Source organism: Pseudonaja textilis, chromosome 1, assembly GCF_049901715.1.
Source record: "Pseudonaja textilis isolate UNSWEBS1 chromosome 1, rPseTex1.2, whole genome shotgun sequence".
Taxonomy (NCBI): Eukaryota; Metazoa; Chordata; class Lepidosauria; order Squamata; family Elapidae; genus Pseudonaja; species Pseudonaja textilis.
This window is the reverse complement of record NC_141990.1, coordinates 78,577,770-78,603,758: the sequence shown is the minus strand read 5'-3', so window position 1 is coordinate 78,603,758 and position 25,989 is coordinate 78,577,770. Positions and strand designations below refer to the sequence as shown.

The 25,989-nt window shown below is 35.9% G+C and overlaps 1 protein-coding gene across 18 annotated transcripts in view; it reads left to right on the top strand.

The window, feature by feature from the left end:
• The window catches only part of ARID1B (AT-rich interaction domain 1B), a 410,221-nt gene that overhangs the window by 325,591 nt on the left and 58,641 nt on the right, over nt 1-25,989 (top strand). For 9 of the 18 annotated variants that reach the window (XM_087939034.1, XM_087939088.1, XM_087939052.1 and 6 more), the window contains 3 exons: nt 6,041-6,220; nt 17,509-17,836; nt 19,722-19,850. In XM_087939034.1, the coding sequence (XP_087795160.1) occupies nt 6,041-6,220; nt 17,509-17,836; nt 19,722-19,850 (637 nt within the window). The remainder of the gene's footprint in view (nt 1-6,040; nt 6,221-17,508; nt 17,837-19,721; nt 19,851-25,989) is intronic. The other 9 variants (XM_087939114.1, XM_087939103.1, XM_087939108.1 and 6 more) reach the window with 1 other exon arrangement.

Below are 25,989 nucleotides of genomic sequence, written 5' to 3'. Positions count from 1 at the left end.
AGTCCACACTTGGAATACTGCATCCAGCTCTGGTCACCATGATACAAAAAAGATGATGAGGTCTTACAAAGAATACAAAGAAAAGCAATAGAGATAATAAGAGATCTCAAGGCTAAATTAAGGGAATAGGTATGTCTAGCCTGTTGAAGAGAAGGATTGGGGTGGCATGATAGCTGTCTTCCAGTACTTGAGGGAGTGTCATAGAGAAGTGGGGGTCAACCATTCTCCAAAACACCTGAGGGCAGGATAAGAAGTAACTAATGGAGGATCCTTAAAGAGAGATCCAACCTTGAACTAAAGAGAGATTTCCTGACAGTGAGAACGTCAATCAATGAAATCACTTGTCTCCAAAAGTTGTGGGTATTCCATCACTGGAGGTTTTCACAAAGATTGGACAACCATTTGCTTCGGTAGGGAGTTGACTAGAAGACCTCCCAACCGCATTATGCTGTATTTTATGTTCTAAAAATCTTAGAAAAATAGCAAGTAGACGTACTATAAAACCAGTGGTCTTTGGAATTAATAAAGTATAGTCATTTTAGGTTTGATTTAGATTAGAAACTCTTCAGCAATACAATGGGGTTGCTGATTTTTATGATTTTCTATAATCACACCTTAGTCAGGAGCAGTTACAGTTTTCCTGAACATTTGCTAACACTTTGCTAGAGATCAGAGTAAGCTGAAAAAATGATTTCTAACTAAAACTCTAAAGTAACACTATACAGTAAATTGTTCGGGAAAAGGAAGCTGACATTTTTGTTAACAAAGACTGTTAACTTTTGGATCAGTTTGGCAATCAGTAAATAGGTTAAGGGTCTGCAGTTTAACTATATACTACTCGTGTTTTTTTAATATATATATAAACTCCTTTGTGCATTGATCTACAGTTTACTTGACATCATTAAGCAAGATTTGTATGAGGAAAATTTGGATTTTTCTTCCCAAACTACCATCTGGGGGAATTTGTCTAATCCTTCCCGCAATTCCAATTTATCAATGATAGATGATATTAATTTTAAGCCTTAGACAGGAAGAAAATAAAAAAATGAGGGGATATACTTAAATATCATTGCTGCTGTATGTAGATGAGGTTTTTGTCCTATCCGAAAGAGAATTGGTTGAGAGATTTAGCCACTTAACTTAATAACACAGCTGGTGGAACTCCAGGGGGTCTTGGTTAAAGCTTTAGTTGGGTCATTATTTTCTGCCTTCACCAAAGCAATTCAGTTTGTGAAGAGGAATGAATAAACAAATAAAGACCAAAGCCTGAATACAGAATTAAAATAGAGGATTTTAAAATATATCAGCAGTAGAACAAACATCTCTAGTCTCAACAAATTTGGCATCCTTAGCAGCCTTTTCAGTGGAAGACAAATGTGCAAAGATGACAAGCTGTGTGAGAGTTATTTCACCAAAGAAGCGTTTTTAAAGCATCTTTAGTTGAATTTATGCAAAAAGCTGTGTCAGCAAGATGCAAATCTTAGCAATCATTATTTAAATGTTCAGGGTGCCGAACAAAAAGTTTGTTATTGTAGCCCAGTGAATTTTTATTGGTTTACTACTACCCAAAAATGCCCACTAGAACAGCTTGAAGTTTATGTTAGCTAATAAAATTGCTTGCCAAAAATCCTTAATTTCTGTGGCTGCTGTACCAGCAAAAATAAAATAACTGGAAAGCAAAGGTGGAGGAGAGCAGAGGGAGGTGTCAGTAAGGTTGAAAGTGATGAGTCAGGGTTTGCAATGACCTGGTTTTTCTTCCCATAGACATTTATAGCTTCATCTTCCCTGATTTTAAAATTCAGAAATTGACATTTTGTGAAATGGTTGATGGTGTACTATTAGGGACTTAATTAAGAGAGCACCTGCCTTCGTTTCCCACTGTTTCTTGGATTCTTTTGCAATTGATTTTATAATATACCTTATCTATCCGATGAGACAAATGCTCTATTAATGCAAATGTTTAAAATATAATGTTTTGCTAATGATCTAATCTGTCTTCCATAAATATCATTTAAGGTAACTTATATTCTGAGGAGATAAACTCTTTTGAAAGTTTGTAGCTACAGTATTTCACAACTGGCCAATCCCTCTGAACTTGCTGTTAGAATTGCCTTTTTTCCTATGATATTTAAGCTTTCAACATTTAACTGTCTTTTTGCATCAAAATTCATTATTGTAGAAGCACCCTGTGTTTATTATCAGTATCTTCTCATTCACCAGATTGTTCAGATTTGATTACTGATAATGTACATTTAATAATAGTGTAAATGTTAGAATATATTTATTAGCCTCATGTTTTTTTGTTAGTCCAAAAAGGACTGTCATTGTGTGCCAACAGATTCAGTAGCAAATCAAAAATTGTCACTGAAACATGTAATATATTATATTTGTAAGGGGCTGTGACTGTAGTTGGCAGATCAAAATAGCTTTTTATATTGAAGTGCTTTCTTGCAAATAGTGTTGCTTAGCAAAAATATTTATGTGAAATATTAGGACTCTTAATTATTCAGAATGTTTTCACTTCCATTTTCCATAGTTTTTTCCCTGTTGTTTTATAAATTTATAAATTCAGACCTCAGGGAACTCTGCTTTATTAGCACAGCTCTGAGAGAAGTTATATATGAACAACTGATTTATGCAGCGAGTGATAAATCTGTGAAATATAACTTTTTATTAGGATTAAAACACAATATTACTGAAACATTAATTAAGATAATCCTGCTTTTGGCCACAATAGTTCTAGTGACTTCTATGACTTTCCTTTCGTAGCTTAATTCTCCAAGTACTCATGTTTTGTTTAAGGCCTGTGTGAAAAATAGCTTTCTCAAAAATGGATTAGGATTAAAACTTCTATACTAATGCTCTGATAGTGGAGGAGCTTTGTCAAAGACAGATCGTGTTCTGTCTATGCTGTTTAAATTAGCATCCACCATTGTATAGGTGTTAGGAGTTCTGCTGAAGACCAGGCCAATTTATGGAACACAGAGATGGCCCTAACAGTTGGCACTAGTGCTCCTAAATACAACTAGTTATAACAGAACTCAAGAGACATCTTGATGTACTAGCAAGATGAATGTAATGAAATTAGTAAGGAAAGGGCTGTAGTGGAGGAATGTAACATAATCCATAATGCAGAGGGAAATTCAGATGAAGGAATTTTCAGGAAGGATTAAATCAAACATGGAGTTTGGTTTACTTTAAGCGGCTTAGTACTGGTGACAGCAATTAAACCGGGCAAATTTCTTTACTTCAATTGAGTCTGCAGTGAACAAGGTAGTGATGCTTTTTCACTTTGTATGGCACCTCCAGGATAGAATCAAGAAATGTTGGAACAATTTTCAACATGTTTTTCAAATGAAACTGATCAGATTTGCAGTTATTTCATTTCCAGTGTTGAGATAGGTCATAGGATACCTTGAAAAGATAACCTTGATAACTGCTTATCCTGTTCATATGGAAAGCTTTTCAGCATTTATTTCTTGAGGAATTTGTCAGACTACATAGAGAACTAAAGACCACCTTCTCGTTGCTCAGACTTTGCCATTAAATTGACTAGGTTTTAAGTTGTCCCTGTGGCTATTGAAGGAATTGTTCAGTGTCTCCTTAATTTTTAAAAAGGTCCTGGCTGACTACTCTTAAATAATTATTTTCTTAGATGTGGTGATTAAGAAAGTGGTGGCCATTACTGAGATAGTTTTGGTCACCCTGATGTAGATTTTGTTAGTAGGACCCTGTTAGCTGGGACACTGATGCTTAACATCTAAGTTACTGGAATAGTGCCTGTCCTCTAGAACAGGGGGTCGCCAACCTTTTGGACTTCAGGGACCACCCAACTCAATTTTAGATCCCAGGGACCACTAACTGGTTCTGTGGGTGTGGCCTACTTTATGGGCTTGGTGGTCATGTGACTGGCTGGGCATGCCTTGTATGTAAGTACTATAAATATTTATATAAATATTGAATTTTGTATAAAGAAGAGCAACTTTTACCTAAAATCAGGCAAAGCAGGCAGGCAAATCGAGTTGTTCACAGAATCACAGATTCATTCAGAAATCTATCTATCTGCCATTGGCTAGCTCAGTCTGTCACGTAAAATTTGCTTACAAGCAAACTCACAAAATTAACTCACAACACACCATGCATGTAAATATTGACTTTTTAATAAAAAAAAGAGCAACTTTTACCCAAAATCAGGCAAAGCAGGCAGACTAAGTTGCTCACAGAATCATTCAATGATCTATCTATCTGCCATTGGCTAGCTCAGTCTCTCAAATTTGCTAGCCGTGAGTCTGCACTGAATTTGCTTGCAAGCAAACCTTCAGTCCGAAGGGAGGTTCTGTTGTATTTAAAAGCAGAGCCAAAGATCTAAAGACTATCTAGAAAGCAAGAAATCCAACCATTTTCTGCTTCCTAGTGAATCAAAATCTCCCGGCACAGCAGAACAGATGATGGTCGGAAAAAGGAAAAATAGAAATTCAGCACGCAAGTTTGCTGGGTAAGGAGTGAGTGGGTGGGGAGGGTTCCCGCAGGCCATGTGGGCGGCGCAGCCTTGTGTTTCTGTGCAGCTGGCTTAATTGCTTGGGGGAATGCTCTGGGAGTGAGATTTCTCTGCGGCCCACCCAAAATTTTCTCATGGCCCACTAGTGGGCCGCGGCCGACCGGTTGGGGACCGCTGCTCTAGAACCCTTCATGGCCATTGTTTCATTTTTCATGTACATGGAACATTGGATTCACCTATAAGGCTTCCAGGCTGTACACTCCCCAAGAAAGTGTGTTTGATTCCTTCTTTCCCTGTATTTGGGAAAATCACAACAGGATGACCTTTTCCTTTATTTCAATGCTATTGTACTGATGTTGATTTTAAGTTTTGATTTCCATTATATTGCCTTTACAGTTATGTTTTATATGTGGTGCTTTTTAAAATGTGTGTAAATCACATTGAGGATACAGATACATTGAAAAGAGAAGTATAAATTCAGTAATAAAACCAGTAGTGAGATGAAGATAGCAGACCAAATGTAATTTTTTTTCCTACTGACAATGCATCAACTCAGTCATAAGTGATATAAAAATATCTCCAGAATATATTTAATCGGTCAGACCAGAGTGCTTGTGTGCATTGCATTTGATCGGTGATAGATTGAATGAATTCAAATGGCCAAAAGTATTTCCAGAGTTGAGGAGAACTCTCTGTATAATTTTTCTGTGGTAAATTACAATATTTGACTAAAATGTAAAATTAATATTCGTATTTCTTAACATTAATCAAAGAACTTTGGATTTATTTTGTTTCTAGCACTATATTTAAAGCAGGGATGAGCATCATTTTTTGAGCTGGGGGTATTCACTGGTCTTGTATTCTGGTAGGAGGACAAAAACAGGCAAAACTAGCAGTAGTTGTAACATGATGCAAAGGTCTATTCAAATTCATATGGAGGTAGCAAAACCATGATCTTCTCCATATGAATTGTTAATATATGGTTGAGATTCTCCCTTTAATCATGCCCCAAGCATTCCTGAAACAGATGAATTTGGGTTTTTTGGGGGGTAATAACAGCAGACCCAACTCCCAAAATAGTGAATAGAGCAAAAATGGCACTTTTTTAGTTACAGAGGCAGAAAATGAACAAAGGATTCCAGAAGAATTTTAGAAATGTCCATTGTGTCATATTCTGAAAGATCGTCATATTTCTCATGCAGGTTAAAAGGGATTTGCAAAAAGTATGTTTGAGAAATTGCCATTAAGTATAATTAGAATTTCCTGTCTTCTCATCTAATTTTATTTTAATATTTATTAATCTTTGTATTGTCTTATTTGTGTAGATGTGATAAAGTCCAAAGTAGCATTACTACCGTAGTTATAATGCCATGTTTAGCTACTTGGGACGCCAAGATTTAAATGCTTCTATAACTCATGCTGTAACTCAAATGTCATGAGATACAAAACAAAGTATTAACAACATTAAGTGTTTACCTTAATTTAAGTTAACGAATATGGAGGTCCCTAATTTTTCTCTCTATCATGTCTGCTTAACTTTAGGTTTTATGACAAGCATTCAAAGAAACCCTCAATTGTCACAATATGCATCTCAGCAGACTGGACCTTCTATGTCACCCCATCCTTCACCTGGAGGTCAAATGCATTCTGGAATTGGGAGCTTTCCACAAAGTAATTCAAGTGGTGCTTACGGAACTCAGATGAGCCAGTATGGGCCACAAGGTAAAATAATTAACATTAATCAATTTTCTACAGCTTATTCTATAGGAAAATGTGTTACAGGTAGTCCTCAACTTACAACAGTCCATTTAATGACCATTCAAAGTTACAATGGTACTGAAAAAAGTGACTTATGACTGTTTTTCACATGATCATTGTAGCATCCCCATGGTTACGTGACCAAAATTCAGGTGCCTGGCAAGTGATTCTTATTTATGATGGTTGCAGTGACTCTGGGGTCATGTGAACACCTTTTGTGACCATCTGACCAGCAAAGTCAATGGGGAAGCCAGATTCAACAGCTATGTTACTAACTTAACGGTTGCAGTGATTCACTTAACAACTTTGGGAACAAAAGTCACAAAATGGGGCAAAATTCACTTAACTGACTCACCTAGCAACAAAAATTTTGGACTCAATTCTGGGCCATAAGTTGAGGAATACCTGTATATGCCAAAGATGGTGATCATATCTTTTCTTTTTATACATATTCTAGCTTTTTATTTTTGACCATGTTAGAAAATAATTGTTTAAAACATGCTTAGCTTTTCCATTTTTTTCCTTTAAAATCCTAGCAAAATGCAATAACATGTATTTTTGAGAATGTCCTTTCATTTTTTCCTGCAATATCATTATTAAAAGTGCTAGTACAAAGGAATACTAATATGTACTTACTATCCCAACTTTTGTTTATTAAAAGCTGATTGGAAATACATCAGAATTTGCATATTCTGAGTTAGGGCAAAATGTTTTCCTCTCTCTCTTTTTTTGGAAAAGTGATCATAGTTGCAGTTGCCTATCTTAATAAAGTCACCTAACATAAGTATCCCTCAGGGGATGGGTAAAGAACAAGTTCCTAAGTCTTTCCTCTTTCCTTATTGTTAACTATTGTTTATATGGTCTGATGTAAGAGTAGTTTGGCACAGGTGTTTGGCATTTAACACAGATGTTTGTAGGATTTCAGCATCTCCAGTTTGATACTGACTCCCTTACAATCTGCCCTCAGAAGTTACAGTTTCATGCTGTTTGACATTGCCCTGGAATTTCACCATGGTTATTATGGATAATTGTGACGCAGATAGCTTGCAGTTGCTCCAACCAATAGATCTACCAGAGTGACAGGAGTATAACCCAACAGCAGGCTGTGGTCCAGAAACAAAAATGCTTCTTTGACAAACATGGGAACAAAATCAGGTAGAACTAAAACTGCTGTTTCGAATCTCGATATAGTACCATTTTCTCCAAAAAGTTTTTTTGATAAACCATTCCTATTTATTGTTATGTTAAAATGCAAAATAGTGTTGTGATAAATTCTTATCAATCTTCCACACTCAACAGTAGTTTTCACATTTTGCATCAATTTTTTTTTATTCTGGAGAACATATGTACATATCTTGTGATGGACCTGTCCCCAGTAGGTAAGACATTAGAGGAGAAATTTTGTATTGTATTATTGTGCCTTTCACAGCTATATGTATAAGATACCAGTTCAGACTCATCAAGTTAAGGATGTTAATATTTTTGGATAGATTATATCATGCATATACCTGAGACTTATTGGATGATCAGTATTAGTTTCGCTCTTAATATATAAATACAAAAATTGGCAATGGTACAACTCAACCTTCCAAAATGTGCCTAATTTTTCTTACAGAGCAACTAATGTAACTTAAGAGATAGTCCTGGCTTAGATCCATGTGAAAGTAACAACCAGCAAACTGAATGAGGAGCCTTCTTTTGAAATGATTCTTTAAAATTTATTTCTGGCACAGATGGTTCAATTTATTCAGTTCATTGGCAATTGAAAAAAAAATATTGTGCTTTGGCTTCTCAGCCAAGCAGCAGTTCCTGACTGACTTAGGCTTGGAACTAAGCAGGATTGGATCCAATTAGTATTTGGAAGAGAGATCTCTTGGGAATATCAACATTTGTAGGCTAGATGGGAAGCTGAAAAAGAATCCCACAAGGTAGTGGCAAACCCTTCTATATTGTTATTAAGGGAAAATATATGACTATCTCCACAAAGTCACTATGAATCAAGCTCAGTTTGAAGAAGACTCGCAGTGATTCTGCAGCTTTCATTTACCTTGACATCATAAATTAGATCATTCTTTGCGTGTGGATCAGGGTGATACCAGCTTATTTTTACCCTAGCAGATGATAGAATATTCTGAACAATTACTATAACATCATCTCATAAAGCTAAGAGTGTGGGCTGCCTGAAATTGTAAGTAATCTGTTATACAGTGAAACAGCCATGTGCTCAGCTCACAATTTTTCAGTTCCATTGTTGAATGTTACATTTTGCAACTTTGTGTTACTATCTGCTCAACTTTAAATGTTTTCTATGCCCTCATTTTCATCATATCAACTTTATTAGAATAAAGCAGCTCTCTGCTGTTAGCATATATAATATGAAAGAGATTGACTAACATATTTCAGTGACATTGTGTGATATGCATGGTTGTGATGGAGATCAAGAACATTAAACAAATTAGAAAGTCAATTATTTATTAAACTTGTGTGTCATCCAACTTTCAACTGTGGGTTGAAACAATCAAAGTACAACAATCAAAGTACTTTGCAATAAAATCAATAATATATACACTACTGAAACAGTTATCCTGAAATAACAAAAGTTCATTGGATTCCTTCTGAAAATGTTAGTGCTTTTCTATAGAAGTACGATTAGACTATGATCTTTATCTACTGATAAATTTCATAAACACCATTACCTTTGATATGATGAATATAGACATAGATAAAATTAGCAACATAATAGCTTCAGTCACAACAAACTAATGTACACTTGCAAGTTACAGCTGTTTATAAGAATCCACAAGAACATTGCAGTCTTCACTTTAAAAGGATTCAGAAAACCTGGAGCTGTCTTTAGTTGTTATTTTATAGCCCAGTGCTAATTATTAAGGAAGGGTGGACATGCTTCAAATTATTGGCAGAAATGCACACTGCTTTATAGCAGTCAGAGCTGATTTTTAGCTTCATGTGAGGATGTTTGTAAATAAATATCAAAAATACTTCAATGACAGAGTTACAGAAGATGCCTGAACTTTTAAAGATCCTTTGGCTACCATATTGACGAAAGCTTTTTGTAAAATAGTTTTTATAGCAAGTGTTCTTTAAAAGTTCTGACACCTTGTGTACTGAGTCAAGGAGATAGCATGCACTAGCTCAGCCCAGTATATGGAGAAAGATTTGACTGATTTGCTGAAAAATGAAGGAATATAAATGATGAAATATTAAGTCTGAAATATTAAATGTTCCAAAAGGAAGCCCTTTTTAGTAGTCTCTGAATGAAGGTGCCAATGTATACAGTAGTCCTTAAATGACCTAAGAAGAATTACACAGATAGTCCTCAGTTTATAACTGTTCATTTAACAACCATTACAATGGCCTCAGAAAAAGTGACCTACAAGCCAACCTTGAAGACTGTCACACCATCTGGCTGGTATTTACAACAGTTGCAACATATTGTTATCATGATTTGTAATCTACTCAGCAGGCTTACAAAATCAAAATTAATTGTGAAAGCCAGATTTACTCAACAACCATATATACTCAGGGATGGGATTCAAAAATCCCAGCAACTGGTTCGCTGCCTGGTTGCTGGGTGGGCATGGCCATGGTGAGCATGGCCTAGCGGAACTTCCAGGAGGGCCATTTTTCACCTTCCTCAGGGTCCAGAGGCTTCTCTCGGGCCTCTGGGAGTGTGAAAATGGCCTCCTCCAGGCTCCAGAGGCCCACCGGAAGCTGGAAACAGGCCTGTTTCTGGGCTTCTGGAACTTCCGGTTCAGCCTGTTTTTTGCCCTTTCAAAGCCTCCGTGCGGGCCCTGCACTTACCTGCATCTAAAATGGGCCAAATGGAGACTCCTGGGAGGGAAGGGGAGGGGTGGACAGGGCGGGGCGGGGCCAGCTGGTCAGTTCAACTACCAGTTCAGCGAACCAGATATAAATTTAACATCCAGTTTGCCCGAACTGGTCTGAAGCGGTAGAATCCCACCCCGTATATACTTCACAACCATAGTAAAAACTGTAGTAAAAACTGTCATAAAATTGGAACCATAATAAAAATAGTTATAAAATTCATGTGATCACTTGCTTTACAATTGCATCACTTAATGACCAAAGTTCCAGTCCCAATTGTGGCTGTAAGTCAAGGACTACCATTATCTGATGATATGAAATCTTCATTTTTGTGGTGTTTCAAATTGGATTTTTATTTTTATTTATTTTTTATTTTTATTTGTTCCTCTTTCATTTGGTGATGAGATAAAATTTTATGTATTTCTTGATATAACAATTATAAATATCAGGGCTCCAACAAATCCCCTCATTCAAAGCAAAAGTCTCTAGCCACATCTCAGAAAAAGTAAATTTGTTTATTAGAAATTGCCATGTTGGTGCGTGACTGGGTGTAGCCAGTACTAAATCACATCATACATTTCCCCCTTGACCCTGGTCTTTCCCCCACCCCCTGGATGTGACTTGTCCAATAGGACACATCAGTCTCCAAGAGTCATCCATCATGCTCTCCAATAACCTTCTTATGCTGCGACAACTTTGGGCTGCTGAGTTGATATTTAGGCATTTCAAGAATGCCTTGTTTTGGCCTTCCAGTTTCAGCTTCTTTGGCGACAGACAGAAATCCGTGATCATGTGCAGTTTTGGTCTGGGCTCACCGCTGGAGCGCCGCAAGCTGGCTGGCTTCGGGGCTAAGCCACACCGTAGAGGTGGTGAAGAGGGGGGAGACTGCCAGCAGGGTTGAGGAGAGCCGCATCTCCCCTCCTCAGCTGGCCATTACTTCCTTTCCCGAAGGCGGTTGCAGCGGTGGTCAGAAATGGCCACCTCAAAGAAGAACTCGACCAGAAAAGAATGTGCAGGAGGAAGATAAGAAGTGAAAGTTTTGGCTGACCAGGTTAAATTGCAAAAGCAACAAATAAGGTACCCTGGAATTTAAACTAAAAAAAAAATAACATCATTCCCAAAGAAGAGTCTGAAGCAGCAAAGGAAAGTGAAAAAGGAAAGGTTTGGGTTTTTTTTTTTCTTCTCTCCCTTTCCCTATACTGACAACTAAGAGACTTAAATAAGAAATTGGAAAAAAAAATCCTCTTTGGCATCAACAGGCAATTAAGCTGAAAATAAAACAAAATGTCAAAGGGATAATAAAGATTTCTGAACACTAAAAATTTTTTATAAGCAGGAAAGGAGAGAAAAAGAATAAAAGGGCAGGTTCTGGAAAAAAGGGAGGAGACTGCCTGGAATTAAGAGGAATCTACAGTAAATCTTCAACAAGACTTCTTTTTAACTGAAACTTGGCAACTAAATAGTAGAACCCCAGGAAGAGAAAGTGAAAAAAAAGCAAAAAGAAACAGCTTGCGTGTATTTGGATTACTTGGTGATCTTTAGATTCATGGTTATTGCATTTGAATGACTAAAATTAATCGGGTGGTTGTTTAAAAATTTATACAATGGCACTACTTCTGGATGAATTGAAAATGGAACTTTAAAAGTACAAAGAAGATGCACAAGAAGGGAGGGGTTCTTTTGGCTTCTTTTTTCAATTCTTAGAAATGGATATTTGGAACTATGAGAAACAACAAGAAACGCCTGCAAAACAAGAAGACTGGGACAAAGAAGAAGCCATCTTTAATGAACAAGTAATTCTGTGTGAGGAATAAAAAGGAAAGGGGGAAAGAGAATGGAGAATTTAAGACTTAAAAGAACAACCAAAGAAAAGAAAAATAGTTCGAAAAATAAGTATAATATTGGAAAGCAACAGAAGAGGGGAATACAGAAGAGAGAAATAGAGGTAGAGAGACAAGGGGGTAAAAAGGGGAGAGAGAAGAAGAGAGGGAAGAAGGAAAGGAAAATAACTTACAAAGGACAGAAACAAGATATAGAGAAACAAGGCCTATTTAGAGATAATGTGTGAAAATTTAACTGAAAAAGGGATTCTGTAAAAGTACATAAGATTGTATTGTTATATTAGTAATAGAAATAACTTTAGAAAATTGGAAACAATGTATGATTAAAATGAGGAATAAAATAGTTACTGTAATCTAGTGAAATGTTTGTTAATCAAATAAATGAAGTAAAATAAATGAGAAAATTGAATTAGGAAGAGACAGGAACATTTTAATTAATGTTTTATAAAATATAAGTGAAGGGGGGGGGAATTAATTATGGAAAGCTTATAACTGTTCCCATAGATGTATGATATTTAATTGAAAAGTAATGTTAAAGAAGTTCAGATTTTAATGAATGTTAACATTAATGATAGAATTGAATTGGACTGGAATGTGTTGTTTTAATTACATATATTTATAATCTTTTTTTTTAAAGAATATAGTGTGTATTTTAAGAATGTACCAAGCAGAATCTGAATGGAAGTTATGTACTATATTGAATGTTATAACTTTAAGGTATATATTGAAGCCTAAATAAGAGTTAAATGGATAAACTTAAAAGATATAAAGGTGTCATACTCCAATCAGCAACTACAGGAGAAACTTTGTTTAATGAAAAAAGATAATATGAAATGGAAACAGGACAGACAAAAAGCATAAATATAATGATTTGGATTGAGATGAGATAATTAAAATAAAATTGAGAAAATTAAAAGAGGGGAGAAGCTATGTAGAAAATGTAAATAAGATATGGAATAGAACATAAAAATGAGCATGAAATTGAATTTGTGTCTGTACGAAGAAATGTAACCCGGGATTGCGCTACTTTCAAAAAAGATGTTTTATTTGTATTTTTTTGTGAAAACTCAAATAAAATTTACCAAAAAAAAGAATGCCTTGTTTTCTCCCACTCCCTTTTTCTAGCAGCTAAAAAGACCAAAGGAGTATCTTTTTAGTTGACAATAAGTTTGTTAGTCAATATATTTTTTGTTATGCTAGTTTGCATTTTAAACACCCAGACTCACTTAGATGAAGTGGTCATATGGAAATTTGATAAATAAAATAAAAATGAATACATTTCAAAATTCTTTTACCTAAAAAGATGTTTTAATACTTTTTAAATTTAATTGCAATTATGTATGATTCAATCGCATAAGTAAAGATTCAGTTCCAGATAAATCAAAGTTATCGATAGGAAAAGACAATAGTGATACTGTTGTCATTTTAAAGTCTACGGGGATTCTTAAAATTCTTCAACATACACCCTCAGTTTCCCTGTCATGACATGCCCTTTGTTCAGTGCCCTTATTTTATGTTTTTCTTGGTAATAGAAGATGTTGATAGGTAAAATGTAGTTTCTAGTTTTTTTTCTAGTTAATATTGGATTGCAATTCTATGATTCTCAACTAGATCTCATGTTGATGGGGGGGAATGAACGTTGCAATACTGCAGCATTTCAAAATAGACATTAGACTTTGAAACAGGTTTGGATGGTGGTTTGAACTGGCTTCCAGGAAGCAAATCATCTAACAATTGAGGAAGAAAAACAGTACAGCAGCAAAGGTTCAGCCAAGATAGTATTTGTACTAGACCAATGTTTGTTTGTTTCCTATCCCAGAGAAATATGTGGAATAAAAATGAATTCAAATTACACAAGTGGATTGTAAATAACCTTCAAATCCAATAAAGAAATATTTTGTGCAGTAAACAGTTTAGTTGGCTGTCAGGTAGTCAAAACTATTGTATATTGTAAATATAAACAGCTGGAAAAGTTTGCATTATTCAGTAACTCACTGTGGAGCTATCTAACTATTGAATTTGTGGGTGAAAAACAGTAAATCACAGTAAAAATGCATTGTTTGTTGCTTGCATTTTGGGTGAAAGAGTTCCTCTAGTGGAGTTATTCCCGTTACTCAGGTTCCAGAATAAGATGGTCATGATATCACTTAGTTTTCCAGGGTGGAGATATATAATTGGGTATCACCAGCATACTGACAATACTTCACCCCATGGTGATGGATGAGCTCACCCAAAGGCCTCATGTAGTGTTAAGGAAAAAACACCAAACCCTGTAGAGGCCATGGGCAAGACCTCTCCTTCCCTATCACCACTGACTGAAATCAAGTCTGAAGGAAGGAGATGAACAGCACAATACCATGCTGTCCACTAGCAACCTTCTGAGCTGATCCTGAACGATGTATCATGGTTGATGGTATCAAAAACTACCTTTTATGTTGAAAAAAAACTAAATAAAAGTAGATCATTATCATAATAAAATACACAAGCAACCCTCTACAATTCTGCCTTTGTATTTTTAAAAAGTTCTCCACTATAAATCTGCAGTGTTTAGTTCCCATAATTGATTTGGAATCAAGCCAAAAATGATTACTTTCTGATTAAAATCCTGCCAGGTAATATCTGTGCTGTGATATTTCAGAATTGTGAAATGGGTCTCCTCTGCTGAGTAGCAGCCATTGTGCAACTCGAATTTCTTTGATTTGATTTGTAGAATTCAGCTCAGTTTTAAAATCCTAAATAATACAAATGGTTGATTACTTAGTTTTAGAATAGAGGCTAGCGTTGAAGAAAACAGCCCGCTGCAATTAATCATATATTCCTTAGCTTCTGTTTTTTTATTGAATTCTGAAAGCATCATCTTTCACCATTCCACACACATCAGCACAAGCTCACTTTATACTGCATGTGCCGCTCTAATATCTGGGCTTCAGGCAAGAATGAGAAACATAAAAAACATTCATTTCCATGGTTTTAATTCATAACTTTTGAAGCACTGGTAACTTTAAAGAGTGAATAAGAAGTGAAATACCACTTTCAGGAACATTGTTATTGTTGCATAGTAAACCCAGTTCTTGAATAATAGTCCCTTTATCAGTTCAAATACAATGTTCTGGCTGCCAGAAGTTATGAGCAGGTGCTAGACAAGAAATACTTTGCAATTTTTATTGGGCTAAATTTTAAAAACTACATGCCTCATTTCTAAGTCGGTATGTGTATGAAAGTACTGGTTTTTTATTTTAACTTGTAAGGTGAAAGTTCATTGGCAAATGGAGTGTGTAATTAACTATTACTTAGTACATAACAAGTAAATTACCTGGAATCTGTGTAGAAAAACTTTTACAGAAATAAAGTCAGTTTTCTAATTCGTTTGATATTGGGAATAATTTTTATTATTTTAGCACCTAAACTTGAGCATGCGCTACATAGATAAGGAAACAGATTTTGCCCAAAGGGAATTTCAAAATTTTTTTGTTAACCTACCCTATTGGTGTATATTTAATATAGCTAATTATTTGCCAGATATAATCATGAAAAAGGCAATGAAAGGTTTTAAAAGGTTGGGATGCTGAAACAGCTTGAAATCAAACTGGAGTTACAATGTTTCTTAATTTGGACCTCAATGCAAAATTCTGCAAAGCCAATTTAAAGTGAGCCACCTAGGAATAAACACATCAAGCCAAAACAAAGTTTTAAACTCCCTTTTTTTTATTTTGAAATTTTTTTTATAAGAGAATGTTAATGTTTTTCTTACCTATATTTTGGCTTCCTTATACATGAAAGCTCCAGTGCTAAGCAGTTTCTTCTTCCATATGAGACTCCAGTGCCTCTGGATTTCGTTCTAATTAGCTGAAACGAGCTCCATTGGTTGAAGAAAGAATAGGCTGCTTATTAACGTTCCAAGGCTGCTGCGCCAAAGAATACTCACTTAAAAGGGGGGTTGCACTTGGCTGCCTGATATCCCAGCTGATGTGGACTAGCTCAGCATCTGCTCCATTCATTGAATCTAATGGTGCATCCATCTGCTTGCTGTCAAAGCCACTGCCAGCAAATTATGAAACTATTAGAAAAACAGGAAAATTTGTACTTTTCTTTCTTGGCTTTCTCTCTCACTTATTGTTGGCATTTATTTAGGTGTTGAAAGAAGTCTACCTTTTTTTTCACCTGAAATATTATCATATTACTGATATCCTGGCTTTTATTTAACAGAAGCTTTGTATTTAGAAAACATACTTGCAGCCTCCAAATTTGTTGTCATATTAGATATCTGTTTTAATTATTATGTCAGTCTGAGTGCAGTTTTTGGTTAAAAGTTATGTAAACAAGGATTAGGGAATGAAAAGCTTACAAGATCTGTTAGTCTGTACTGTTCTTCCCAAGTTTCCTCATCGCTGCTATACAGTGACTTTGCAGTTATATAGGAAATTCTTAAGATGAAATGCCACATCAGGAACAGCCAAGACAAAAGTTAGACCTTTGATACACATAGAAATGTTTTTGTTGCTTTTGGCAAACACGATTGTGCAGAGTAAAACCTGATTCTTAATAGACAGTTGTAAACTTGGTGCAAATAGCAAAGTGTAGTTTCTAATTCGAAGAATTAGTCACTAGAGTTTGTTTGGTATTTATTGTTTGTTTAATGTTGTAAAGCAGCCCAGACTCATTTGGGATGGGGCAGACTGTCTATAGATTAAATAAATGTTGTACGTGTGAGAACCCAATGGGCAATCATAGGTGTATCATTGCCTTCTGAAACCAAATGTTTAATGTTGTTTGATTCCTTTTTAAAGGACAGAAGGGAGCTATAATGTTTAAGCATGGGGCATTCTGGTCCCATTATCAGTCAGTGTAGGAAGCTACCGAACAGCCTAGATGTCTTATTAAAAAGCAAAACTAAATTATATAATAAGATGAGTTACCACACTTGTTCTGCTCTCTATTTCTTACACTAAGTAGAATTGTATGAAGGGGTATAATCATTGTGGGAGGCTTCCTCAGTGGAATCTTTTTTTTAAAAAATGAAAAGAACAAGGAGAAGGAGCCACTTTGTTCCAGGCCAGTTAGAAGATCATTGTGAGTTCTCCCTTTGTGTCATTCTATTGCTACTTCTGCATTTTCCACTCTGTGGCTCTGGCTACCGCAAGATGATTAACAAGGCAGCCACTGTTTCCTCCATGGCCTGCTTTCTCACCAGCTCAAGGTTAACTCAGCCTTCCATCCTTCTGAAGGTAAAGTGAGGGCCTAGATTGTTGAGGGCAATAAAAGCACTCTGTAAACTACTTAGGGCTGTAAAGCAGTGTAAATTGCTATTGCTATTGCCTTTGTTCACATTCGTCTACCAGGCTTTCCATGTTTGCTATATATCCCTATTGATGCAGGCACATAATTTCAAGAAATATAGATCCAGCAAATGCTAATGCCTGACAGATACTGGATACTAGTTAAGAAAACTTAGACATATTTTGCCCTACTTAAATAATTTTAATGCACACAGCTTTTTCCAGTGGTCTCATTCCACAGATTCAGAACTAGTAACTTTATTTTCCTCTTCCATATTGTTTTGTTTAGGGAACTACTCCAGACAGCCAACATACTCTGGAGTGACCAACGCAGGTTACAGTGGACCAGGACCTGGTATGGGTATAAATGCCAGCAACCAGATGCACGGACAGGGTCCAGGCCAGCCTTGTGGTACCATTCCCTTGGGACGAATGCCATCAACTGGGATGCAAAGCAGACCGTTTCCTGGAAATATGAGCAGTATGACACCCAGTTCTCCGGGCATGGCTCAGCAAGGAGGCCCCGGGATGGGACCACCCATGCCAACTGTGAACCGTAAGGCCCAGGAGGCAGCTGCAGCAGTGATGCAAGCTGCTGCCAACTCCGCCCAGAGCAGGTACGCTTCCAAGGGGAAGGATCTGAAAACACTAACTATGTCCATGCTAAGTAAAACGCATTTGTGTGTAAGAGAAAGAGAAGAGTAGAATGGGCTGAACCAAACCAGAATGACAAGGATTGAATATTGGAGGTTTTACAGCATGCTTTCTCTCAGAAAACAAAAAATACATAGAGGTGGAAATCCCACCATTTAAATTTAAGACATAAACTGCCTGCATTTAGCCTCTGAAAGAATACATTTAAGTCTACGCAAGTGGTACAATAAATTGTTGGGAAAGGTGATGAGATAAATTGTAGAAAAAGGCAGCATTACTGGAAAGATAAGCAAGATATCTTAGGCTTTCAGAACATTTATATGCAGCCGTTGGCAAAGGAACTTAAGCCATTGTCAATACAGCCAACCTTTGTAAATTAATCAGAATATCTGATTGGCATCTGCCATCCTGAGTAACAAAGTGGGTCCAGCATCTAGACTCAAGTTCTCTGGTCATTTTAGAATAAGGAAACTCAAGTCATCTATTCTATTTCTAGATCCAATAACCACAGCGTCGTCCTTCTGGAATAATATTTTCAGACCCTTAAACTGTTAATTGAATTGAAGTTTGTTAAGATCTACAAAAATGCAAAGACTGTGTTTACAAATGCTGTCCTTCCCCCAGAGGCACCTATTGCAAATGAATTCATGTTCTTGGTTGTATCTTTTGGTTTCACTGTGTTAATAGTAAAAATATCATTAAGAGAAAAATGAATTTCATGATTACTTTGCAAAACAGTGTTACTATTATATGCATCTGTATATTTAATGCATGCATATAAAACAGCATGCATATTTATAATACTTGAAAAAGTATAAACATTAGATATTCATTTTTTTTAAAAAAAAGCATTCATTGCATTACATATACATTACCAGTAAGTGCTCAAAATGCAGATAATCCCATTACAACCAGAAAGGGTAAGAATATTTTATTAGAATGCTTGACCTTTATTTTATTACTTTAAGAATGTATATCTTGTTTGAACTGTGAGGAATGTAATTTATAAAAGCGCAATTTAGTTTTTGTTAATGTCTGCTCTTAATATGTAAAACCAACAGTTTTATAAAAATAACTGAAAGCCTGTGCAATTTAGCAGGCCAGTGGGTTTAGTGTTCTTTTTTTTTTTTTGCTTTGAACAATCCATATTTTTCAGAAGTGAAAACTAGATGTAAAAAACAAAAATAACTCTTAATTTTAAAAGAAGGCCATTTGCAGTAAAATCAAGTGTTGCATTTCACAACATCATTTGTGATATAAATAATTATAATTAATGTAAGATATATGTAGCATTTAGGTTCATAAATGAGGCATCTTGCAACTCCATTTTTTTTAGAATTTTCTTTTCGGTTTCTATTTTCTATGATACAGTAATTCGTATTGTTTTCATCTCCTCCTCTTTTACCCTTTACCTGTAGAAAGACTAAGGCATTACTATACTTTTATTACAAAAGAAAACATCTGTAGGGAGTTTTCAGGGGGCAATTAGATTTATATTCCTTGCAGAAAAATCCTTCCATTCCCCACTATCCTGTCAGAGCTGAAAAAGCTTCTTGGATGAGAAGCGAAATGTCTTCCAAGAAAAAACAAGGAAGTCCAGTTGCCTCCTGAAAAAGCACCCTTGGGACAACGATAACCTGGATGACCAAGAATCTCTACAGACATCTGTAGGGAGTATCAGATGAACCCCATCATTTAAGGCTATGGAAGAACCACATTTTTCTCCTTATTGCCAGAGAGTAAGAAAAAAGAATATGGCTGTTTTCCAAACAAGAAGAATCCTGGCATCAGGTCCAAGCTTGTAGTCCAATACAAATCCAAAGAAGTTGTTCTTTTGTTCTGCTTTAGGCCACCATACATTCGGTCGCCTGCTTATCCCAGCCAGTCTGGGGCTGGCGGACGCCCCATGTTTTCTTCACAGCACCCCAACTATGGCAACGCTCAGGGTCCCATGATGCATCAGCCTGACCAGTACGGGTAGGTAGCCGTATCAACTGGACTTGCTGTGGAATCTTGACAGATTTTTTTTTTCTGTACTGCCATTTAGCTGCCATTTGGCTACCAAAAGCACCCAAGAGCAAATATACTACTCGCATTGGAAAAGGAGTTTGGTTTTTGTTTTACTAACTGTGTCAGATATGATTTTTAAAATCTGCATGTCACCTGTACTGCATGGCTTGTGGCATGGCTTTTTCCCTTCATGCTTGAAAGGGAAGGCAAGATTCTCATCGGCTGAAAATGAATTAATTTTTCTGCACCATTACCCGTCCTCCATTTTTTTTTCATCAATGTCTAGGAGCAATACCACGAAACACTGATATTTCCATGACTGTATTGTTGATAATCATCACATTTCATTTCTCCCCTGGAGTAAAACATTTACTTTTTGACAGGAAAAGAATATTGCAGAAGCTAAGTTAATAAAAAGGCTTATACAGAGTGCCATGATATCAACATTTAGACAGTTTTTGTCAAGCAGGTGGGGATAACTTACTAATTCCTCCACCAAACAGAGTAACTTGAACTTGCTAGTGTGTATCTAACTGAGGTAGAGAAAATTATTTTCTAATTATTATCTTCTTATCCCATAACTTTCCTATTCTAAGATTTGTGGGCTTTATTTTTGCAACACTTACTAACCCAACACCCTTATAACTTAAGTTTCAAAACATAAGTTTTTTACTTCATAATTAAAGGGTTAGCCACCTGGAAAACTCAAGGTTTTTTTAATCCTGGTTCTGCTAATAACTCAGTACCACCACCACTAAGGAAATCAAGACAAATTATTACTGTTTTGTGAGAAGTTTATTTGCATCAGTGTCTGTGTAACAGGCAAAATTCCTCCTTGGAGAGCTTTTGAAGGTTATTCAAAGTGCAGTGTGTGTGTGTTTACACATTGCAAAAGCTGTGAAATCATTTTATAAATAAAATAGGTAAGTTCCATAAGGGATGATCACTTGAAAATCACTGTTGCTGAGAAGTATATTCAAAGAATATTTGCACTAAAACTGGGGACATTTAAATATGTCCAAGGGATGCAATGTAATCCAGGCTCTTGCAAAATCAGGAAATCCATTTAGTTTCAGAAAGCAAGTTTGGTTTTTTTTTTTTTCCCTTGGCAAGGCACCTTAAATAAATTTATAAACTTTAAATAGCATGCATCAGAGCAGATTCAATTCTACTGAGGCAGAAAATCAGTGCTAGCTAACCAGAACTTGGAGGGTCAAGATTTGAGATTTTTCATGGTTATATCCTTTATCTTGATAAAGAAGTTTCTTTACTAATTTTCATCAAAGATTTAACATACAGCATTTTTATATGTAGTCATCAGTCTCATTCTATTCAGTGAAGTTTACTCCCAGGCAAGTGACTATATAATTGCACTTAAAAAACACAGTTCAGACATTTCTATGTATTAATAATATATTCGACATTCTACCATATTGTGTTATTTCTGGGATAACAAGATTTAAAGGAGAATATTTGTAGCTCAGGGTTGAAATGAGGGATCCTTGGTTCCCTCTGAGCTTGCTTGTTTTTTTGCAGAGGTTTCATTACCTTAACTAGGTAACATCATCAGTGCTAGTAAGGAGTGCTCTTTGCTGCTAGTATATATTCTGTTGCCTTGTCTGTCTGCCTGGGTGGGTGTGGATTTAGAGATTCTTTTATTGGATTGTTTACTGAATGCTCTTTGGCAGTTTCTTGATTGGGGTATTGCTTACTTGATTGGTGGTCTGAAATTAACCTTGAAGTTAATGGATGCTAATCTGAGTGCTGATTATTGGTGAAGGAGTACTGGAGTCATTTTGTTCTCTTTTGGGCTCCTTACTCGTACTGATGATACTATCTAGTTAGGGTAATGAAATGTCTGTAAGAAAACAAGCAAGTTCAGAGAGCACCAAGGACCTCTCATAACAAGATTATTTTTGTTCCTGAAAAATGTAGGTTTCTAGTTTATTGAGTGCTATATTTTATACATATAGCAGAGGTGGTATTCAGCAGGTTCTGACCAGTTCTGGAGAACCGGTAGCAGAAATTTTGAGTAGTTTGGAGAACCGGCAAATACCACCTCTGACTGGAGATTTTACAGTATCCTTCCCTTGCCATGCCCACCGAACTGGTAGTAAAAAAAAATTGAATCCCATTACTGACATATAGTTGTGCAACTTCCAACCATAACCATAGTTGGACAATTTTCCCCCTTCCCTCTGAAAACAGATATTTCTAACCCCTTGAGTCACAAGATTTAAGAATTATAATTTGCAAATGTTTAATACAAGTTCAATTTAATATATAAATTCAATTTAATATAAATTCAATACAATCCATTCAGAATTGCTGTTTGCAGTTTATTTTATTCCCTGGGATTTAATTTTTTTGTTTTGGGTTTGGTTTGAATACTGTGGATCTTATGTAATCAAAGAACCACTTTAACTACAAATATAGCCCAGTCCTGTTTAAAGAATTTATTCTCTGTACTGGTGGTAGTTTGAAACATTATTCCAAATAATAAGTTTGCTCTTAAGGAGCAGGAAATAACCTTGAAAAAGCAAGGTGTCATAAAGAGTTAAATTGATTTCCTTTTTTCTTTCCTCCACCCCTACAAAGACATTTAGAAGCTGTATATAATGGATAAGGAGAGTATGCTCAGATGTGACAAATCTCTGCAATTACCATGGAAGGATACAGTGAGTGCACTATAAAAATGAAGGATGGCAGCAAGAAGTGAGATTAGGCTTTCTGAACTGTTTAGACATGAAGAAGTAATAAAGGCAATAAAGTTGAAATTAATTTTTTAAGGGTTTACCCATTTTGAATGTCTCTGGATGAGTATCCAGGTTGAGACACACTGGTTCAGATGGACATTGTTGAGTCCACCCATTGTAGCTTTTAACATTTCTAAAAGAAATGTTTTGTGATGTTAATAAACTCCTTTAAACAAATGGAAGACATATACTTGTTTTCCCCCTCCCTCCTACCACAGGACTGTTTATTGAATAGGAAGCACGGACAGCATTTGTTAATATAAATCAGCATATTACCATGGCAAATAAATGAACACTATCTTAGAAAGGAAATATGCAATAAAGCTGTATCAAATTATGCATAGCAGAGTACATTGATTAGGTTTACTCATAATACATTGTAGATTCTGATGAAGCGCAGTGGAAAATTCAGGACAAATAAAAGAAAATAACTTTTAACACAGCCCTTAATCAAATTAAAATATAGTGATGTTGACCAATTTGGATGTTTCTAAAGTTGAGGCTATGAATGCTATTAAATATGAACATAGCATATTATTTTCAGTATCCAAGCACCTGGTTCATATACCACAGTAAACTTCTGTAAGAATTCATTCCAATTTTTTTTGAAGTGATTTCATTTACAATACCAGCCACAAATCAGCAAACCATAATGTGTATTAAGAGATTGTTTTAACTAGGTTGCTGTATATCAGTTATCAGGGAATATGAACAAGATCTTTCTTATGAATTTCACCTTTGGCATACAGATTATAGCTATTTTTAAATGAACCACTTATGTGCCCTGCAATGGCTACTAAGCAGTTTTCACTGTCAGAAAGGGGCAATCTTTTTTCTGATGCCATTCATGCTTCATCTCGGTTGCAGTTAAAGTCTGATTTAGGTGTTTCCTAAGGTTATGGAAACAAATGGTGAGAAGCCATGGTTGTTTGTGTGATTGTCCAGACACTTGTATTGCTGTTAAACAAATACTGAAGTCCTTAGGAAGTTGGGCTAAGATATGTTCCTCTCCTTGCAAGACATTTCTAGAGGCCTTGTTGGAGTTGGGCTGGTTTTACCACTGGCTGCAGCTGCTTGTCCCACAGGGTGCTGCTGGAGGATTCCTATTTAGAAATTGACAGGTTTTCCTTGGGGAAATAAGACATGAAAATCTGTGCTCAAGCAAGGAAACAGGCACTTCTCTGTCGCCTGAGGATCAAATTTCATTGTAACTGAACATGTATCATGCTCTTGATTCTTTCTTGTACATCACATATCACTGTCACACATATGCCTGCTGCATTCTCAGGCTTCTGTTCTTCACGTGCCAACTTGCGGTTGAGATTTGATGAAGTGTTACATCAGGCAATGAAAGAATGTAAGGCATTTTGAGGAAATAATATCATGCCAATAGCCAGGGTCCGAAACAAGGAGAACCATGGATGTAATCACTTTTGTTCAGCTTGATGGCCTTAGTGGTAGTGAAGTGGTGATATAGTAAATCTATGCAATGTGATGCTGAAATTCAAATCAGGTTATTAAAAATAATATAGCACTTTTATTTCTTATATACACTTCTGTAAATGCAAATGAATGGATTGTTTTTAGTATGGATGAGTCTTCAGAGTTTTGCAGTGTTAATTCAGCACCAGAAAAATAAACACAGTTGGCTGATGCTTCATTTAACATCTTTATAAACATAATAAGTAGATTTTACAAACCAGTTGTAGATTTCTCCAATATGGAGCAAACTCAAGCAGAAACATGTTGCAAGTTCAGAGCAGAGCTCCAGTCTTCAGCAAGCAAGTTGGTTTCTCTTTTACTTTAGTTCAGCAGGCAAGCAAGAGGAGAGAAGCAATTTTATTTCCAATAGACTCAGAGCTCAACATAGCTTCAGAACTGCAGAGCTTTAGTGCTCTCTAGAGCACTAAAAATCTCCACAGACTGTTCTCATCCTCGACATTCATATTTCGATCTGTTACCATCAGGGAGGCATTATAGGTGTCTTAAAATGAGGACTAATAGATTGAGAAACAGTTTCTTTTCCAAGGCAGTAATTGTCTTGAATCAAACAGTGCATTTGTGGTATTCTTGTTCTTGTTATTTTATTTTATTTTTTAAAACTGTAGTAGTGTGATTGTGATGTGGTGTTTGAGGCACTGTGCTGGAGTAGCTTTCAAATTTTATTGTATTCGTGGAATGCAATGACAATAAAAGTATTCTATTCTTAACATAGCTGCAGAGTTGCAGAGCTTAATACAGCTACTCTACGTTACTTCTAGTTTCAGTTTTCTAAGCTACTTTTAGTTTCAGTTTCCAAACTGTCCTCATTGGCTGATTTAGTTGCTATGCCTATTCATTGGCTGACCTTGTTACCAAGCTCTATTCCAGTTCATGAATATACTCTGAAAATGAGTGCAGAATACAAATTCTCTTTGTATAAAGTTAACAGATCCTGTGTGTGTACAAAAGAGAGAGGGTGGGAGCGTGCACGTGTGCATACACGTGCTATACATATGCATGCACACACACAAATACATACATAAATATTTCTTTACGGACAACTGAGTCCTATCAGCATTATCTGGTGCTGTGTTTCTGTTTGTAATTCATATTTCATATTGCTGTTGCTGGCAAAGCACTTTTTCACATTCCTCCAGAGTCCTGTGCATGTAAGACTGCTGATGGACCAACAGCCATTGGCAAGGAAATATTGTTAACAGACATAATACATTTATGTGTCAAAGGGAAGAAGTAGGGCAAAAAGTTTTAGAAGGCAATATACTTGTGCTGAATTTGATAAGGCTATGTTTTTTCCTCTACTGAATGGATAGGTTTACATAAAAAACTGGCTGATGCAATCCATTTCATCTTATTGCTTGATTTAAGATTACAATTTTAAAAGCAACTCATATGCACATTTAATACAGTGAAAGAAGTTGAAGCAGTGTAATGAATTTATATGAAATCTGCAGTTGCTGTTTCTTTTTAGTTTCTGCACTAGTTAAATATGAAGTTTGTTTTCCAATTTTCTCCATAAGAAGTTTACTGTTCTCACCATATTTGTCCTGATGTGTATATAGTAAGCAAAATTATTTTTAGATGCAAAACTGGAGAATGATTTCCCACATTAAACCAATCTCCTGATTTATATAAATGAGTGTACCGTATTTCCCCATGTATAAGCACCCCCTTTGTATAAGCCACCCCCCCAATTTTTGGACTGTGAAGTTTTGAAAAAAATATTTTATTAGAGAAACAAGTTATGAAGAAAGAAAATTTACAAAGAAACAAAATTCGACGTCTAGATCTACAACTTCGGTCATGACGCCGAAGCGGTGCAGGCGACGCTAGCAATCTACGATCGGAAC